At 39.4% G+C, this 21,116-nt stretch overlaps 1 protein-coding gene and 1 pseudogene across 6 annotated transcripts in view; both read right to left on the reverse strand.

The window, feature by feature from the left end:
- The window catches only part of ACBD6 (acyl-CoA binding domain containing 6), a 223,140-nt gene that overhangs the window by 17,273 nt on the left and 184,751 nt on the right, over positions 1 to 21,116 (reverse strand). The window contains exons 8-9 of one of the 6 annotated variants that reach the window (XM_045452564.1): positions 9,533 to 9,567; positions 6,901 to 7,994 (exon numbers count right to left, since the gene is read on the reverse strand). The exons of 4 other annotated variants lie outside the window; for them this stretch is intronic. In XM_045452564.1, the coding sequence (XP_045308520.1) occupies positions 7,962 to 7,994; positions 9,533 to 9,567 (68 nt within the window). In that variant the 3' untranslated portion in view covers positions 6,901 to 7,961. Of the gene's footprint in view, positions 1 to 6,900; positions 7,995 to 9,532; positions 9,568 to 21,116 lie in introns of those variants that run through there. One more of the 6 variants, XM_045452565.1, reaches the window with a different exon arrangement.
- On the reverse strand, positions 2,475 to 4,413 carry LOC123584907 (annotated as a pseudogene).

A 21,116-nucleotide genomic window follows, 5' to 3' on the forward strand; every position in this document is an offset into this window, starting at 1 on the left:
CTTGGTGAGCTTCTGGATTGCTTCAGAAAGAGAGCTGGTCACCAAAGAGACCAAGCCATGATTAGAAGCTTGTAATTTTCATGGGGCCACTGGGTGGCTCAGTCGGTTACGTGTCCGACTTCGGCTCAGGTCACGATCACATGGTTTGTGAGTTTGAGCCCTGTGTTGGGCTCTGTGCTGACAGCTCAGAGCCTGGAGCCTGGAGCCTGCTTGGGATTCTGTGTCTCCCTCTGTCTCTGCCTACCTCCTCCCCTCCCCCTGCCCCCGGGTGGCAAAAATAAACAAACATTTAAAAAGTTATAAAAAAAAAAAAAAAAGAAGCTTGTAATTTTCAGCCTCAACCTCCATCCTCTGGGAAGGGGAGAGAGGCTGGAGATTGAGTTAATGATCAATCATGCCTATGTAATGAAGCCTCCATAAAAATCCTCCAAGTATGGGGTTCAGAGAACTTCTGGGCTGCTGAACACCTGGAAATATGTAACAGGTGGTACTGGTAAGGGCATGGAAACTCTGTTCCCCTTCCCCCATATCTGGTCCAGTGTATCTTTTCCATCTCCATGTTCATCTGTATCCTTTATCATATCCTTTTATATTAAACCAGTAAACCTAAGTGTTTCCTTGAGTTCTGGGAGCCACTCTAGCAAATTATCAAACCCAAGAAGGGGTCATGAACCCACAATTTATAGATGGTTGGTCAGAAGTGCAGGTGACAACTTGGGACTTGGGACTGGCATCTGAAGGCAGAGGTGTAGTCTTGCGGGACTGAGGGGAAGGTAGATAGTGTCTGAATTGAATTAAGTGGAAGAACATTCAGCTGGTATCACAGAGAATTGCTTGTTGTGAGGAAAAACTCACAACACACAGTGATCAGCAGTGAAGTGTGGTAGTAGTGTGAGAGTAAAGGAGAAACACACAGGGAGCATGTTTGTTCTTCAGAACAAGGTTCTTTAGAGGCAGACTATACATGGGGTAAGAGGTATATGGAAAATCTCTGTATCTTCCCCTCAATTTTTCTGTGAACCTACAACTGCTCTTTATTGATCACCCAAGCAAGCATTTGTAATTGGGTCTCTTTCTGGGTTATCTACCAAGTTTTGCTGATTTATACACCTATCTCTTGACCAATACCACACTGTCTTAATGTCTGTAACTTTATAGGAAGTCCTGAAGTAAGGGTGTGTCCTCCATCCGGGTCCTTTGCTTTTCCATAGAACTTTTACAATCAGCTTGTAAATTTTTTCAGGAAGTCCTGCTGGAATGTTGATTGGGAGTACATATAAATCAATTTGAGGAGAATGGAGAGCTTAACAACATCAAGTCTTTTGATCAATGAACAACAGTATCTCTGTCCATTTATTTTGATTTATTCTTAAGAATTTAATTTTGAGGCTACTATAAATAGTGTTTTTAAAAATTCTGACTTCCAGTTGGTTCATTGCAAATATAAAGGAAAACAACTGATATCTGTATACTGACCTTGTGTTTTTAACTTTCAGTTTCCAACTGCTCATTACCAGTGTATAGGAATTTTTTTTGGTAAACTGATTTTCTATCCTGCAAACTTGCTGAACTCAATTTATTTTATTATTTGTTTGTCTTAGTTAGAAAAATTATTTCTGCTCCTTTCATACACCTTATTGTGCTGGAAATGGTCTTGCAGACACATCTGAAATAACATACTGTCACACACTCTATTTATTTATTTATTTATTTATTTATTTATTTATTTATTTATTTAATATATGAAATTTACTGTCAAATTGGTTTGCATACAACACCCAGTGCTCATCCCAAAAGATGCCCTCTTCAATGCCCCTCACCTACCCTCCCTTCCCTCCCACCCCCCATCAACCCTCAGTTTGTTCTCAGTTTTTAAGAGTCTCTTATGCTTTGGCTCTCTCCCACTCTAACCTCTTTTTTTTTTTTCCTTCCCTTCCCCCATGGGTTTCTGTTAAGTTTCTCAGGATCCACATAAGACTGAAAACATATGGTATCTGTCTTTCTCTGTATGGCTTATTTCACTTAGCATCACATTCTCCAGTTCCATCCATGTTGCTACAAAGGGCCATATTTCATTCTTTCTCATTGCCACGTAGTACTCCATTGTGTATATAAACCACAATTTCTTTATCCATTCATCAGTTGATGGACATTTAGGCTCTTTCCATAATTTGGCTATTGTTGAGAGTGCTGCTATAAACACTGGGGTACAAGTGCCCCTATGCATCAGTACTCCTGTATCCCTTGGGTAAATTCCTATCAGTGCTACTGCTGGGTCATAGGGTAGGTCTATTTTTAATTTTTTGAGGAACCTCCACACTGTTTTCCAGAGCACACACTCTATTTAAAGGCAAAACACCACAGGTAAAGCGGATCATCTGTCCAGAGTTCCCAGCTTATGGTATCTCATTTCCTGATTTTACATTAATTTTGAGTCACAAATATCCTCTCCAAAAAATGTTAAGGGAGCTGCAAAAAAATTATCACTTTATTCACTATTAAAGTTGTAGAAATGGAGAATATTTTCTTTAAGAAATGAAAAACTAAGAGGAAAATGCTACTTAACATCGTTTGTACGTTGGCATGGGCCAGCAGGAAAAAAATACTGTGATAAGCTTGTCTCTTTGATACCAAGAAGACATTCTAGTTCAAGCTTTAACATGCTTCCTATGTTTTCACTAGATGCTTCTTTTCTGCTGCTTCATTCTTTTCCGTAGTTCACATCAGAGAATTGGTACAGCCTTTAAAACTTCATTAACAGGAACAAATCCAATATCTACAGATTTCGTCTCATAGGGCATTTTAACCCATCAGATAGCCCGGCAGTTTCATTCTCACGAATACTCTACCCATGAAAAAACTCAATAGGATACAGACAAATCCAATGAATAGAAGAAGAAATCTACTGAGTTTTGGAATGTTTGGTGCATTCGATTGGTCCGGGATTGTGAAACCTAAACCTCCCATTCACTGTAAACAGGAAGCTGGATGCGAGTCCTTCCATAATATATTGTCCATTTACTGTGTAGGCCAAGAAAGCTACTGGTCTCTGATGTCCATGTTCACTGGTCATAGAACCAACACTTGGAGGTTCAACAATAACATCATAAATTATTCCTCTGGTAATGGGGAAGTAATACACCACCACCAGAGCATACACCCTCATGGCCGATGGCATATGTACCCAGGGCGGCTTCCTCAGCTTCAGGTTGGGGCATTCGAGCACTAAGAACAGGACCCAGCACAAAGTCTCCATTTTGGTAATGGCAGGGGAGCCTCTCGACCTCCTGAACTCGATTTATTCATTCTATTTTTTTAAAAGTAGATTCTTTGGGGTTTTCTATGTAGGTGGTCATGGCATCTGTGAATAAAGGATGTTTTATTTCTTCCTTTCAAACCCATCTACTTTTTACTTCTTTCCTTTGGTTAATGCACTGACTAGAACTTCTAGATGTTGAATCAAAGGGGAGGGTGGACATATTTGCTTGCTCTGGATCAGAAGGAAAGCCTTTCGCCTTTCACCGTTAAGAATCATGTTAGCTATCAATTACTTCAGGTTGAGAAAATTCCCTTCTGTTCTTATTTTGCTGCATTTTTTTTTAATCATGAAGGGAGGTTGAATTTTGTCAACTGTTTTTTCTTTTTTTTACATATATGGAAACAATCATATGTTTTGCTTTGGTTTTGATCTGTTGATATGGTGAAACACAATGATTTTCCATTGCTGAACCAACCTTGCATTCCTAGGATAAAGGCATTTGAGTATGATTTACTATCCTTTTTGTATATTGTATATACAATATAACATTATATTCATGGGAGATATTGGCCTGCAGTTTTCTTTTCCTCTAGAGTCTTTTTCTGGTTTTGGTATTAGGGTAATGTCAGCCTAACAGAATGAGCTGGACAGTATTCCTTCTCTTACTTTCTGAAAGAGTTGATGTGTAGAATTAGTTTTACTTCTTCCTTAAACATTTAGTATAATTCACCTGTGAAGCAACTGGGGCCTGGAAATTTTGTTGTGGAAAAGTTCTTAGCTACAAATTCAATGTCCTTAATAAATAGATATAGGGCTATCTAGGTTATTAATTTCTTTTTTGACTTGGTGTCTTTTAAGAAATGTGTCCATTTCCTCCAAGTTATCTAATTTATTGCTATAAAGTTGCTCATAATGTCCCCTTATTTGCTTCGTAATATCTGCATGGTTTGTGACGTCTCCTTTTTGTTCCTGAAAATAGTAATTTATTTATTATTGCTCTAGCTAGAGGCCAACCAGGTTTATTAACCATCTCAAAGATTTTCAATGATTTCATGGATTTTTGGTTTTCTATTTCCACAATTTCTACTCTGATTTAAAAAAAAATTTTAATGTTTATTTATTTTTGAGAGAGACAGAGGCAGAATGCGAGTGGGTTAGGGGCAGAGAGAGAGGGAGACACAGAATCCAAAGCAGGCTCCAGGCTCTGAGCTGTCAGCACAGAGCCCGACACGGGGCTCAAACTCACGAGCTGTGAAATCACGACCTGAGCTGAAGCTGGACACTCAACTGGCTGAGCCACCCAGGCGCCCCTACTCTGATCTTTATTATTTTATGCCCAGGCTTGTCTTGGGCTTAACTTGCTCTTCTTTCTCTAACTTTTGAAAGGTAGAATCTTGGGTCATTGAGAACTTTCTTCTTTTCTAATAAAAGCACTTAATTCGCTCTAAGCACTACTGTAGCTGCATCCAAAAATTCTGATAGAGTGTTTTTCTTTTCATTCAGTTCAAAATATTTTGTAATTTCCCTTGGAATTTCTTCTTTGACCTATGAGTTATTTAGAAGTGTGTTGAAGTTTTGCACAATTGTGTGTGTGGGAGATTTCCAGATATGTGTTTGTAAATGACTTCTAATTTAATTCTGTGGTGGTCTCAGGGAAGACTTTAAAATATTTGTTGAAGTTTGTTTTATGGCCTAAATATGGTTTATCTTGATAAGTGTTCCAAGTGTACTTGAAATGATGTATTCTGTTTATTAGGTGGAGTGTTCTATAGATGTTCTAGAGAGATCTACAGATGTTAATTAAGTCAAGTTGGTTGTTAGTATTGTTCAATTCTTTCATATGCTTGCTAAATTTTTATCTACTTGCTCTGTCAATTACTAATTTATAGTTTAACAATGAGTTGTTTTTCCCTTGCTACTCTATGTCTCAGTTTTGACTGCAGAACGTATGGAGAAGGACACTATTTACATCCAGAAATAGCTATGCCTCTTCTACTGTCATACAGTTAATATGGGTGTTGAGTCAATCTGGCCAGCAGCTGAACTGGGTTTGGGTTTTGTTGCTGCTACAGATAACTTCAATGCATCACACACTTCAAAATTCCTCCACCTGTGGGCTGCAGTTACCTTGTTTCTTGAGTGTCCTCGGGTGCCAGTATTCTTGCCCCCCCCCCCCCCCCCCCCCCCCCCCCCGCCGCAGCCTTCAGCAGTCTCTGCACGTCTACTACAGAGGGAGTTTCTCTCTGCACTCTTGCTCCTTCTCCATCAATAAGAGTGCGATTGCTTATTAGGGCAAGCCTCATGGCCTCTTTGTCCTTTTGGGCTGGTCTCAGTCTTAGGCAGGTCCTCAGAGGTGGCAATTTCTCAGTGTTCCTGCATCCCTGCCCCCCAGATGTCAACCAAACTCTACCTTGTATGAGGGAAAACATATCTGGAGAGGGAGAGAGCTTCATGCCCTGCCCTCAGTGGCGAGAAATGTCTGCTTGGTGTCAGTGTAGGGTTCCCTGTCCTTCCCGAGTGGCAGACAGATTTTGCTTTTACTCCTCCTTCAAAAGCGGTGGATATCTGCCTGAGCCTGGGGACAAGAGAAGAGGACAGAAAAGTTTTCTGCTCTTCCTGAGGGTCTTAAGCATTTTGCTTTGTATGAAATAAGAATCCAGGGAAATGGCAGGGTTTCATGCCTGTGTGTCACTGGGAAGGGCTCTCTCTGTTCTCAGTTCCTCTTATGGTTCTCCCAGTTTATGGCAAAGAGCATGTGAATGAGGATTCCTCTTGGGCCTGAGGCTCCCTGTTACTCTAGAATGTCAGACTAACTCACTTTAAGAATCTGTCGATTTTAGCTGTTTTCTTACCAGCGTTTATAGTGGCTGCTTTCTCCTTAGGTGCTCCACTGAAGGCGAAACAGTTTGTGTGTCTTGTGGGGGACTGTCATCCTTTGGAATCCAGTTTACTTTGCTGCCATGCAACCTCTGCTATCTGATGGGTTCAAGAAATTAACAATCTTGTAGATTATCTATCCTTTTCTTCTTGTTAGGATGGGAGCATTGTTCTCTTATAGTTTTCTATATCTTAAGTGGAAATAGAACTCTATAGGAGTTTGGTTTTAAATGATTTAGTAGTGATATTTCTTCTTTTGCTCTTTATTGTTACTCAGATAGTTTCTCTGGCTCCTTGACTCTTTCCTCTGCTGGTGGGTGTTTCCAGCTCTGGCCCCCCTGCTATGTGCTGTTCGATGGCATAGAGCCAACAGCCAAAACCAGGTTGTGATAAGTTATATCCTTGGGACAGCTTCACTCGGGCACCAATCTCTACATAATAACACAGGCTCAGAGGTGGTGCTAAGTGAATAGAGATGGAGAGGAGAATTTACTCTGAGCTAAAATCAGACCATTTGTGGGGCGCCTGGGTGGCGCAGTCGGTTAAGCGTCTGACTTCAGCCAGGTCACGATCTCGCGGTCCGTGAGTTTGAGCCCCGTCTCGGGCTCTGGGCTGATGGCTCAGAGCCTGGAGCCTGTTTCCGATTCTGTGTCTCCCTCTCTCTCTGCCCCTCCCCCGTTCATGCTCTGTCTCTCTCTGTCCCCCCCCAAAAAATAAATAAATAAATAAACGTTGAAAAAAAATTTTTAAATCAGACCATTTGAGAACCCTATCTCTGTCTTCAGTGGTGTGGGATTTCTTAGAAAGCTACCAGGATTATAAATGTTAAATTAACATTTGATGGATGAATGAATAATACATAGAGAGTAGGAGAAAAGGGAGAAAAAGGCAAGAACTGCCTAGTCCAGTCCTGGGACAGGTATTAATGGGCTGAGATTGTATTTTGTTATGGTATGCCACAGACAGGGAGGAAGGCGGAGACAGAATATCCCACCAAGCCCAGGATTCAACAGAAAGTATGTAGGAATACAATATCCCTTCAAGAATTTAAAGTGATGTCCCTCAAATAATATAATGAAGATTTTAGTTTTACATTTCCGAATGGTTTTACCATGAATCACTGTACACCAGATTGGACTCCAATGGAAGGCAGTCTCTTATAACATATAACAAAGTTAAAGACACACTGCCTAGTATCAAGTAGTTGTGAGAAGAGATATTTATCCCGTATAGAACTAGCTACATGACATTTATATTTTGAGAAATAATCATTTAACCTTTTTGCCGCAGCTATCAGTCTCAACTTATTGTAAGAAACAGTTAGGTTTTAAAATTGGAACTTTTAAAGCAGGATCAAAGGAATAAATTTCCTAGTGTATAAATCTGTAATACAGGATAATAACTACCACAATCTGTCAGATTACACTTGGCACAAATCTAACCCAATACTTAAGGCTCCTAAGCATGAAGATCAAGGCTAAGTAGATGTGTACTATGGCTGAAGACACTAAGCTGGCCATCTCAGACAAAGGAGCGTTAATTTCATACATGGCATATAATGAAACGACTTTCCCAACAGTGAGATAGGATATAACATATGAGTACTAACCCAGGAATAGAGCTTAAATTTTTAAGTTCCACATCTAAAGGACCACAGCCAACCAGCTGAGAAAAGGCTAAGCAGGCTACATAATAATCCCCTAACCTAACAAATGTGAGTGAAATTTTAGCTCAAGTCTAACTGTAAAGTGAGGTTTAAATCAGGAAGTTCAGGAGGAACCTGGCTGGCTCAGTAGGTAGAGCACGCGACTCTTGATCTTGGGGGTCATGAGTTCAAGTTCCACACTGGGTGTAGAGCCTACTTAAAAAAAAAAAGGAAAGAAAAAAGTAAATTAGGAATTTCAGGGTTGCAGAATAGTCTTTCAGAGTGAGGGATATGGTGTCCATAAGGAAAATGAGTTAATTATTAACAAATGCCTGGGATTTATGCAAAGACAGACTGATATGAGCACAAGGAATCAAGCATCAGGAAGTTGTAATAGAAAAAAGGGAAGGGAAGAGGAAGACTGGTTTAAAAGACAAGAGGAAACCATACAGGTGAGCCTTATCATTGTAGGAGGAAGACACACACTTCTTGGAGATGCACCGTTGATTTGGTAATCATCAATTACCTTTGTTTCGCACAGAGCCAACTGGCAGATATAGGTGCCCAACAATAGTTTAAAAAAATACGGTTTGTACCCCCACTTAGTTGGTGAGCTACTTGATTACGTGCTTTGTTATATTCTCTTCTCCATCTAGCACAGTGCTGGGAACTTGGTATTTGCTCAAAATTCATTAGTTAATTGATTCTCCGCCTTTGGCATCTTCAAGTAAAGAACAATTCACAAAGCAGAGTCATCTTTCAGAAATGTGTGAGCTTCCCATCCCCTCAAAATGGACAAAGGCAAAAAAGATGAGAGAGGGGAAGGGTGCTAACATTTTACCAAATTAATGAGGGGATATATTGGTGCCCACAATGTGCTGGGAAATACAAAAACAGTCATAAGCCTGTCTCGGAAAAGCTTGAGCAAGTCTACAGGGATTAGAACGGTTGCTGAATTTATGGTACCCTGGGAACCTCTATTTGTCAAGTGCCATAGAGGCAGCCCTGACACTGGCACAGGTGAAGATGAATTTTCATTCAGAGCAGTGAGCCTTCTGACTCCATTAATCCTCAGGGTTTTGATGATGAATTTCTTTCCTTTTTTATTTTATTTATTTTCACTCTAATGCCTCCTCCCACTGCCCTGTAACAGTGTGGAAGGAACAGAACAGATGGTGCTTTACGTGGAAGACCGAGGGCTCATGAGGATACAAAGCCTGCCCACTCTGAAATCACATGACTGCACGTGCAAGGAAAAGCCTTGATTTCCCCTGGGAGACACAGACGCAATGATGTTAGTATTCCCAGTGGAGGGAGAGGAGGGGAAGGCTAACAGGCCATTTACAAGGAAGACCACACTTACACTAATATACTCTTCAGCAAGAACCATGTTTAATCACAAAACAACAGGAGGACCGGTATGCGAAGATTAAAAAACACCAAAGTTAAACAGAGGCAAATATGGGTTTTAGAACGGTGCTTTGCAAAACCCATTTAAAATGAACTAGTGAGGACATACAGTAGTAGAATACTGGCCTCTAGTTAACCTGCCATTGGCTCTGACCCAGTTTTAATCGGAAGAAGCCAGGATTTACAACCTGCTTAAGGATGGAGTTTGACAACTGCTATAATCAGAAGAGCTGTCAACACAAGGACAGCTGTCAAGCCAAACTGTAATTCATAAAAAATAATAGCTAAGCTCCCAAGACATCCCTAACATTGTCTGCACTTACTGATTTAACTGTACTTACAGTTTTATGAAAGTTTCCCAAACAGGTTAAGGATCCTAAAATCAAATCAAATCAAATAAAAAAATAGCTATGGAGTACCTATTAAATAAAAAAGGTTAAATACTACTGACTAAATGGATAAAATATGTCCAGCAGATTCCCTAGCACACAGTATTTAATAAACAGTAATTATTATTACATGTCCAACTCTGTTTTGATGACCTCAAAAAGTGGCAGAAGTCTAGTGACCTGGTAAAAAATCTTAATTAAAGATGAATCACTCCTATAAGTGATTATTAATTAAACTTAAAATATTAATTTCATGAAATATTCCTGAGTTGTCAGAATATTTTAGTTTTATATATTTGTAACGCCAAAACCTCTTAACTAATGACATTATCTTAGTGCTTAATTATCTTGATTATAATATACATGGTATTTGTTTTGTTTTTTATGCAATGAATAATATAACCTGAGAGAGAGAGAAATGGAGGTTGTTTTACTAGATCAATTTTCGGCAGGATTCCTAAATCAGAGATAATTTTTATTAATGTCTAAACTCTCAGTGAACAGAAAGAAGAATATAAAAGCACATGGATGGACACAGATACTGATAAAGTACAGCTCTGAAAAATAGCCTTGATGCACTGTCTTAGGTGACCAATGATAAAGAATTTTCATTTATTTTATTTCTGTAAAAGACTATCTTTCAGAAAATAACGTCTGCTTTAAAAGGATACCAGGACTGTAATTTTTTATGAAATTATGAAAACATGATTGGAATTGGAGTCAGAAGACCTGGACAAGTGTCTTGGTTCTGCTACTACACTTGAATTACCCTGTCAAGGTCACTTGACCCCTCTAGACTTCAGTTTGTCCATTTGCAAATGTATGAAAACAAGGCTTACCTCCAACATTTGTTGGAAAGGTTAAGAGATTACATATATGAAAACAGTACCACCACCACCTTATGTCTGTTTGGGTTTGGAGGGCTTTTTGTGTGTGAATATTTTGTTAGAGTATATATAAGTTAAATAGAGAAGAACACCAAAATCATCTATACAAATTTTCTTAAGATGATATCATCCATGTAACTAGTACATAGATCAAGAATCAGATCAGGGGCGCCTGGGTGGCGCAGTCGGTTAAGCGTCCGACTTCAGCCAGGTCACGATCTCCCGGTCCGTGAGTTCGAGCCCCACGTCAGGCTCTGGGCTGATGGCTCAGAGCCTGGAGCCTGTTTCCGATTCTGTGTCTCCCTCTCTCTCTGCCCTTCCCCTGTTCATGCTCTATCTCTGTCCCAAAAATAAATAAATAAACGTTGAAAAAAAAAAAAAGAATCAGATCATTATTTGAATCTCAGGAACACTGCTGCCCTGTTAACCCCTTCTAAATACTACCTACCCATTTCTTCAAGGTAACCATTATCCTGTTTACTACTGCTGGAGATGAATTTTTCCTGTTTTTGACCTTTATACAAATGGATGCATACAGTATGTACTCTTTTGTATCTGGCAATTTGAACCTAACAGTATGTTTGTGAGATTCATCCAAGGTGTTGCATGTGGTTATAGTTCTTTTTTTATTGCTGTATAGTATTCCATTGGATGACTACCTTACCTGATCAGGTCTCATAATTCCCAAATCTGAAGATTAGAGTGTTTTATCAATTATTGAAATTATCAGTAAATGTATCTTCAAGTATCGATTCTTACCTACTTTCTCCTTCTGGAACTCTTACTTAAAAATGCTAGACTTTATTATTTTACACTCAATGTCTCTTCCACATTTTCATTTACCTTCTGTGTTGCCATTTAGAACTATCTTTCAGTTCACCATTTTCTTTAAAAAATTTTTTTTAATGTTTATTTATTTTTGAGAGAGACAGAGACAGAGTGTGAGCAGGGGAGGGGCAGAGGGAGAGGGAGACACAGAATCTGAAGCAAGCTCCAGGCTCTGAGCTGTCAGCACAGAGCCTGATGCGGGGCTCGAACTCACGAGCCATGAGATCATGACCTGAGCCGAAGTCGGATGCTCAACCAACTGAGCCACACAGGCGCCCCTCAGTTCACCATTTTCTAAAAGGTCTATTTTGAGAGAGAGAGAGAGAGAGAGTGAGAGTGAGACAGAGCGCACAAGCAGGGGAGGGGCGGCGGGTGGCGGCAGGGGGAGAGAATTCCAAAGCAGGCTCTGCACTTATAGTGTGGAGCCAGACGCAGGCCTCAAACCGTGAGAGTCAAACACTTAACCAACTGAGCCACCCAGGCACTTCTCAGTTCACCATTTTTTTAAACCTGTGCCAATTCTGCACTTTAAACTATCCACTATAAAATTTCTGTCTTTTTTTATTTATTGAAGTTCATTTGGTTCTCTTGTGAATCTCCCTGTTCTTTTTTTGAATGTCTTATTCTTAGGTTTTTCATCCATTGATTTTACATAAACTTATTCTGATAATTTCTATCTAGTAGTTTTATTCAAGTTCTTCAAAGTCTAATCGTGAGGTTTATTATGTCTGCTGACAATCACTTAAGTATATTTTGTAATTTTGGACTGTAAGCTCATTTTCAGCAGGGCTTCTTTGTATAGGAATTTTGTGCCATCCTGGTTGAGGATGTGTCCCTCAAGAGAAGTTTAGCATTTGCTTTTGCCAGATCCCTCATGGGTAACCTGTCTAGACACTTATTATGTTAATTTATTGACTTGAGGATTTCTGAAATAATCAGAGTATAAATTAAACCCAAACTCGCATGAGATGGGGACTTTTTTTTTTTTCCCCACCCAGATTTTGGTATCTGGCAAATAAGCTGCTTTGTCTTCCTTTCTTACAGGTAGGGCGACTTTTTCTAATGTAATTATTACTATTATTATTTTTTAACTGAGGGTATAGCCCTTTGAATGTCCTGGCTTATGTGCAGGTTTCAGTTCTAACTTCTCATTATTTCTTATTCAAGATGTATCATTTCCAGGGTTTGGTGGCATTGAAACCCAAACCTGCAGTTTTCCCAAATTAGATAGTGTTAGCTCACACACTTACCACTATGGTTACCACATCCTTGTATACTGGGTGAGAGTTGAAGACACCTAAAGTCTGGGGACATCCTTTAACCTCTAAAAGGATGTTTGGTATATTTTATCTAGCAACTAGTAAGTACTCAAAAATATGAATGAATGAAATATAATTAAAAAGGTAAGTCATAGTCACAGTACTAATAGAGCCTATGATATTGTGATTTAAAATAATTTAGGGGCGCCTGGGTGGCGCAGTCGGTTAAGCGTCCGACTTCAGCCAGGTCACGATCTCACTCCGTGAGTTCGAGCCCCGCGTCGGGCTCTGGGCTGATGGCTCAGAGCCTGGAGCCTGTTTCCGATTCTGTGTCTCCCTCTCTCTTTGCCCCTCCCCCGTTCATGCTCTGTCTCTCTCTGTCCCAAAAATAAATAAACGTTGAAAAAAAAATTAAAAAAAAAATAATTTAAATTTAGAGGTGTCTGCGTGGCTCAGTTGGTTAAGCATCCAACTCTTTTTTTTTTCGGAATTTTTAAAATGTTTGATTATTTATTTTCAAAATTTTGTAATGTTTTTATTTTTATTTTTGAGACACAGAGAGAGAGAGAGAGAGAGAGAGAGAGAGAGAGCATGAGTCGGGGAAGGGCAGAGAGAGAAGGAGACACAGAATCTGAAGCAAGCTCTAGGCTCTGAGCTGTCAGCAGAGCCCGATATGGGGTTTGAACTCACGAACCATGAGATCATGACCTTAGCCAAAGTCAGACACTAAACCAGGTGCCCCAAATGTTTATATGTTTGTTTATTTTTGTGAGAGAGAGAGAGAGAGAGAGAGAGAGAGCAGGGGAGGGGCAGAGAGATATGGAGACACAGAATCCAAAGCAGGCTCCAGGCTCTGAGCTGTCAGCACAGAGCCCGACATGGGGCTTGAACTCACAAACCGTGAGACCATCACTTGAGCTGAAGGCAGACACTTAACCGACTGAGCCACCCAGGCACCCCAAGCAGCCAACTCTTGATTTCGGCTCAGGTCATGGTCTCACCATTCGTGAGTTTGAGCACAGCATCCGACTTCATGCTGTCAGCACCGAGTCTGCTTGAGATTCTCTTTCTCTCTCTCTACCCCTCCCCTGCTCATGCTCTCTCAAATATTTAAAAAATAAATATAAAATACATAAATAAAATAATTTAAATGTAATTTTCAAACAGGTAATATCTATCTATCTATCTATCTATCTATCTATCTATCTATCTCCAAATAGAGAAATTATTAAAGGGTTTATAGGAAGACCTTTTTATCCTATGCTAGTACTCTAGCCTCACAGTTCCTCTTCCCTTAGACAACCAACACTGACTCTCTGTGTATCCTTCCAGAGATATCTTATGCAGTTATTAGCAAATATGTACAGATATATTCATGGTAGCACACGATATACACTATTCTGCATCTTAATCCTTCCACTTAACAATGTATCTTAGAGATTTTTCCATATTAGTACATAAATAAAATATAGCAAAGGTCCAAAGACCTTTGGAAAATTCAATCCTGTTGCTATGTAGAAATGCATTTTGCATATATCAAACTTAATTGGACACATTCCCACATCCACAGAGGCATTTACCTCTAATGGTTAACTAGGGGTGACAGAGTGACTCATCTACATTCTCAAGGGTACATTCAGTCTGCCTTAACTGTTTCTACAGTTTCTGGATGGAGAAATGAAAGGAAAGCACAACACATGCCACAGAGAAGGCACTAAACATAACCAAATGAGTGGATGAGAGAAGAAATGTGGGAATGAAAGAACGGATTTAGCAGAGCATGTGGATGCCCTGGCAGGGGCTGTCTTTCTAAGCAGAGCAGTGAACTCCGGACCTAATGGCAAATATTCTGGCGTAAAAGAAGTTTGCTGTTTGAAGTCAGGCATCAGGAAAAAGGGGTAGCCTGGATTTTGCCCTGAAAGCCTCACAATCACTGAGAAGTTTTTTCTTTCCCCTTTCTGATGACCTGTGGCTGTTTGACCTATGCCTGGTTGTCCCAGATTGCGATCACAGCTGTGGACGCAGCTAAGAAAAGTTTTCTTCTGGGTGGAAAATTAGGGTTTAGAATAGCCAGCTCCTTGGTGATGTTAGAGGATGTAAGCGACAGAATTATCAATGTGTCGGAGGAGTGAGTGAGGAGTGCTGTGGGAAGAGGCACAGGAGGGATTTGTTTTTCTCTCCTCTCCTAGGAAATCTACAGATGTGGGTTTAAATTTCTAGCTCCCTTAGGTAAGTTTATTAACTTCTTGCAGCTTTGGTTTCCTCATTTACAAAATGTGACAATGTGTAAGTATGTTTTTAATGGTACCCCTTTCAAAGGCATTTGGTAACATAAAGTATATATGTCTGTATCTAAGTATATGTGTATATATGTAATTTCAATTAACACATATTTTAAGTATGGCATACAGAGGAATATAAAGGCTAATAAAACAAATTTTTGGCTATTACAAATAATGCTGCAATAAATGCTCTTAATCATGTCTCACTACAAACACCTTCAGGACTATTGCTAGGGTATATAAACTGAAGTGGAACTGTTGGGCTGTAGGGGATGCGGACCCTCAGTTTCACTAGATCTCACCAAACTGATCTCCAGTGGTTGTAACAGGTGACACTCAGCAAGTATGCACGTTCTTGTTGTTCCACATCCCACTACTAATACTTGTAGGTGTCTGCCTGGTGCCAATCTCACCAGTGTGAAAACATATCTACATGTTATAATCTGTACTCTCTGATTACAGTTCTTCAAAGGACTCTTCATGGTACGGCACCTCTTGAGAGCAATGGTAATGACAGCTTTTGTTCCAGACTATCTTATCGAGGATGTCTGCAGAGTGAACAGCCTAGGACAACAGAGGTGGTGTTTCCTTCCAGAGTAGAGGGTAGGTTTGCTTACTGTCCAGTGTAATGAAGAGAACTCGTTCTCTGGAGCCACAGCTGGGCAGACTTGCTTGCAGCTCACTTTGACAGACTAGAGTTCCTTAAGGTTAAGATTTAAGAGACGATACACTATGTGTGTAGTATCTGTCTGGGCTTCTCTGCGTTGCTCCTATGGGACTCAAAAGGCAATGACACAAACGTAAAGCTCATGCTGCTGGCTGTGCTGTGAATAATAGTCTGGGGTCTTTTGCCAGAATCCATGAAACTGTCGGGCTAACTTGTTAATTTGCAAGCAGAGTATAATCTCAGGTTACTCCTAGTTCTTGATAGTTATGAGGGGGGTTTGAGCATCTTTTGCTGTTTATTTGATATCTGGCTCTTCCTATTTGTGCACTACCCATTTTTCAGGTTCTATTTTTCCATTTGATTGTCCTTCTTATTAGCTGAGTAGATGTTCTTTATATATTCTGAATAATGATCTTAGGCAGGTTATTTGCATTTTAAAGATACTCTCCCAGTCTTTGCCTTGTATTTTTACTTTGCTCATACTATCTTTTGTTTAACAGAAGTTTAAAATTTTAATGTACTATCATAGTTTAAATTATGATTTGTACTTTCGAGTGTTAAGAAACCATTCCTTACTCTATTCATCTAAAAGTTTATAATTTTGCTTTTCTCTATATATGTATTCAATTCACCTAAAATTGATTTATGTGTGTGGGGTGAGTTGTTTGGTTATTTGCTGTTGTATAACAAACCACTCAAAATGTCTGGTGGCTTAAATATGGCAATGCGTTATTTTTAATGATTCTGTGGGTGACCAGCTGGTTCTATTGCTTCAAAGAACTAATTTTTAGTTTGTTGACTTTCTTTCTTTTCTTTTTCTTTTTATGGGGAAGATAGTTCTTTTTTTCTTTTTCTTTTTTTCAAATTTTTATTTGAATACTAGTTAGTTAACATATAGTATAACATTGCTTTCAGGAGTAGAATTCAGTGATTCATCACTTAACATATAATACCCAGTGCTCATCATAACAAGTGCCCTCCTTAATGCCCATCACCCATTTAGCCCACCCCCACTCACCTCCCCTCCAGTAACCCTCAGTTTGTTCTCTATTGTTAAGAGTCTCTTATGGTTTGCTTCCCTCCCTCTCTTTTTTTTTTTTTCTCCCATATGTTCATCTGTTTTGTTTCTTATTCTCTATTTCATTTATTTCTACTTTAATCTCCATTATTCTTTCTGTTTTCTTTAGGCTTTGTTTGCTATTCTTTCTCTAGTATCTTAAGGTGGAAGATCAGGTTACTAATTTGAGATTTTTCTTCTTTCTTAACATAGGCATTTACAGCTATAAATTTCTCTGTGAGCACTGCGTTAGCTGCACTCCATAAATTTTGGCATGTGCTATCTTTATTTTCATTCATCTCAAAGTATTTTCTGATTTCTCTTTTGACTTCCTCCTCCTTGACCCACTGGCTATTTAGGAATCTGTTGTTTAGTTTCCTTATACTTGTGAGTTTTCAAGTCTTGATATCTAATTTCATTCCATTGTTCCATTAAGAACATACATTCCATTATTTCTATTCCTCTAAATTTACTGAGTTTGTTTCATGGCCTGCATATTGTCTATCCTGAAGAACACTCTAGGTGCACTTGACAAGAATATATATTCTGTTGTTGTTGGATGGAGTGTTTCATAGATGTCTTTTGGATCTAGTTGGTTCATAGTGTTGTTCAAGTCTTCCATTTCTTTGTTTACCTTTTGTCCAGTTGTTCTACCCATTACTGAAAGTAGGGTGCTGGAATCTCCAACTATTATTTTTGAATTGTCTATTTTGAGTTTTTTCTTTAATGGTTCCTCTAGGGTTTACCACATACATTTTAAGTTCAGCTTTGGCTTTATACTTGGCTTAATTCCAGTGATATATAGAAACATTACTCCCATATACTTCTATTCCATTTTCCCTCTTTTGGTGGTAGTAATGTTTTACCTGTTTTATAAATTAATGTTACAAATCCAACAATACATTATTATAGTTACTTTAACATCTGTAGTCATTTCCTTAGCCCATTATAACTTTGTTCTCATCCATCTCCCTTGTGCTGTTACTGGCAAATATATTATACTTCTATAGGCTGTGGGCTCAATAATACATTATATACATATTATTTAGACATCACTTGTTAAAATCAGTTAAGGAAAGAAAGGAGAAAAAATATGCATTTATATGGTCTTTTACAATTACATATATATTTATGAGTGCTCTCTGTTTTTTTCATGTGGATCTGAATTATCTTTTGGGTCATTTGCTTTCAGTCTGAATATTCTGCTTTAGTATTTCTTGTCAGGTGGGTCTGCTAGCAACAAATTCAGTTTTTGTTTATCTGGGAAAGGTTTTATTCCATCTTAATTTTTGAAAGACAGCTCTGCTAGATATAGATTATAGATACAGATTCCTTCTGTATTATATAGATATTCAAGGTCAGAACACAGTGGGATAACATATTCAGAGTGCTCAAAGAAAAACACTCAACCAGGACAAATTGTCCTACAAACCAGCCCAATCAAATCATGGCTTCTTTAAAGGTCAGTGTTTGATATTTGTTCTGACTCATGAAGGCTCCTCCCAGCTGTAGCATTCTCCCATTCTCTCTACTATTCTTGAGAGGACCCTTAGCCTTGAACGTCTCCAGGCTCTGTTGTAAATGAAGTCAGTTCCTTTGGGAAGAGATTAGGGGCTGTTTTATAGCTTTCTCTACCCCTCCCCCCACCGCGGGCAAAATCTCTGAGCCAGACTCTGGAGCTAGGAATGTGGATAACAGCAAGCTTCTCTTGAGTGATCCCCTCCCTCCCCGGCTCTAGGAGTTGGTGCTGGTGGCAGTGAGGGGATACATGGCCTTGCTGTCCTGGCATGGAACCACCACCTCTCAAGTCAGGGCAAGGGTGATCAGGGCCTCAATATTCTCAGTGCACCACATCAAAGACCCTATTTCATGATGGGATCCTGGGCAGAATAAGGGAGTCCCTATCTCTTACCTGCGCTTGCCCAGGGCTTAGTTCTTTAAAATTTATTTTCTATCTTAAAAAAAATTTTTTTTAATGTTTATTTATTTTTGAGACCACGCACGCGCAAGTGGGGAGGGGCAGAGGGAGAGGGAGACACAGAATTCGAAGCAGGCTCCAGGTGCTGAGCTGCCAGCACAGAGGTTGACTCAGGACTCCAACTCATGAACTGTGAGACTGTGACCTGAGCTGAAGTCAGACACTTAACCAACTGAGCCACCCAGGTGCCCTTACTTTCTACCTTTTTATGCTAATGTTTAAGAATGCAATTAGGAGCACCTGGGTGGCTCAGTTGGTTAAGCATCTGACTGATTTCGGCTGAGGTCACGATCTCATGGTTTGTGAGATGGCGCCCCACGTTGCGATTTTCTCTCTCTCAAAATAAATAAATAAACTTAAGAAAAAAAAAGTCTAGTTCTATATTTAAAACAAAAAGAATGTAATTTAAAAAAATCTTATTTTGTATGCAGCATCTTTGCTAAAATGTACTGGTTTTATTTTTTTAGGTTTATTTTTTATTTTGAAAGAGAGAGTGTGCATGCGAGTTGGGGAAGTGTAGAGAGAGAGGGAGAGAGAAAATCCCAAGCAGGCCCTGCACTGCCGGCATGGAGCCCGATGTGGGGCTCGCACCCATGAACTATGAGATCATGACCTGAGCCGAAATCAAGAGTTAGATGCCTGACTGACAAAGCTACCTAGGCACCCTGAAACTGTATGAGTTTTAATAATTTGACTATAGAGTCTCTTGAATTTCTATGTAACTACTTATATTGTTTGAGATTAATGATGACTTTGTTTCTTTTTATCCATCCCATATACTTTTTATTTCTTTTGCATTTCTTTCTGTGTAATCTAGGGTTCCAATACAATATTAAAGAAAATTAGTTTTTTTGATTAAAAAAAATTTTTTTTGCATTTATTCATTTTTGAGAGACAGAGCACAAGTGGGGGAGGGGCAGAGAGAGAGGGAGACACAGAATCTGAAGCAGGCTCCAGGCTCTGAGCTATCAGCACCCAGCCCGAGGTGGAGCTTGAACTCACAAACCATGAGCCAAAGTCGGACGCTCAACCAACTGTGCCACCCAGGCGCCCCAAGAAAATTAGTTTTGGTAGGCATCTTTTTCTTATTCCTGATTTTAAAGGAAATGCTTCAAATATTTCATCTTCAGTAATATTTGCACTAGGTTTATGATGTATAATTTAATCAGGCCATAGAAATTTCCTTGCATTTGTAGTTTTTTTTTTTTTTTTTAATGTTTATTTATTTTTGGGACAGAGAGAGAGACAGAGCATGAACGGGGGAGGGGCAGAGAGAGAGGGAGACACAGAATCCGAAACAGGCTCCAGGCTCTGAGCCATCAGCCCAGAGCCTGACGCGGGGCTCGAACTCACAGACCGCGAGATCGTGACCTGGCTGAAGTCGGACGCTTAACCGACTGCGCCACCCAGGCGCCCCGCATTTGTAGTTTATTAGGAATTTATCTCATGAACAATCGTATTAGCTAACACTACTGAGTGCCTTCAAGGTGTCCAACATTGTCCTAAGCACTTCACATAGATTAGCCTATTACATGTTCATAATATATCTTTGAGGTTATTATCATTCCTATTTCACCATGAGTAAACAAGTACATTGAAGTTAAATAATCTGTCCAAGTTCAGGAGTAGAACTAGAAATTGAACCCAGAAGTCCGGCTTAAGAGCCTGGGGTCTTAATTCCTTTTCTCTATAAGTTTCTTTATATTGCATTCTGAGTACTGAATTTTCTCAATTGCTTTTTCTGCATCTGATTTGACCAAACGGTTTTTCAACTAATTTGTTAACGTGGCAAACTACATTGATAAATGCTTGAACTGTTAAATCTTCTTTGAATTCCTAAGATAAATTCAACTTTGTCACAGCTTTAAAAAATACACTGATGGGGCGCCTGGGTGGCGCAGTCGGTTAAGCGTCCGGCTTCAGCCAGGTCACGATCTCGCGGTCCGTGAGTTCGAGCCCCGCGTCGGGCTCTGGGCTGATGGCTCAGAGCCTGGAGCCTGTTTCCGATTCTGTGTCTCCCTCTCTCTCTGCCCCTCCCCCGTTCATGCTCTGTCTCTCTCTGTCCCAAAAATAAATAAACGTTGAAAAAAAAAAAAAAATAAAAAAAAAAATAAAAAAAAATAAAAAATACACTGATGAATATAATTTGCTAATATTTCATTTAGGATTTTTACATATATGTTCAAAAGTGAGACTGACTCAAATTTTCCTTTTTTGCACTGGTTTTGGTACCCAAGTTAGGGGCATGCATTTGGTGATATTTCACCCTTCAATATCAGGTTGAAAAATATAGTTAGCATTAACAGCTAGCCCAAAAGTTTAGACTCCTAGACTATTCAGTGAGGTTCCTGACATCCAAGCAAATGCTAATAAGCAGTGGACAGAAATGTCCAGGGGCATCTGAGCCATTTATTATTGAATGGTGGTCCAGGATGGCCAAAAGTGGCAAAAGAGCCTAATGTATTCTGTCCCCAAAAGTATGAAGGGGGTTGATCCTTAATCTAGTTTAAATATTGATGGCTGTGTTTTATTCAACCACATACACAGCCAAATAGAATAAAAGTAGGAATCCTTTTAA

This window comes from Leopardus geoffroyi, chromosome C3 (assembly GCF_018350155.1).
Source record: "Leopardus geoffroyi isolate Oge1 chromosome C3, O.geoffroyi_Oge1_pat1.0, whole genome shotgun sequence".
Taxonomy (NCBI): Eukaryota; Metazoa; Chordata; class Mammalia; order Carnivora; family Felidae; genus Leopardus; species Leopardus geoffroyi.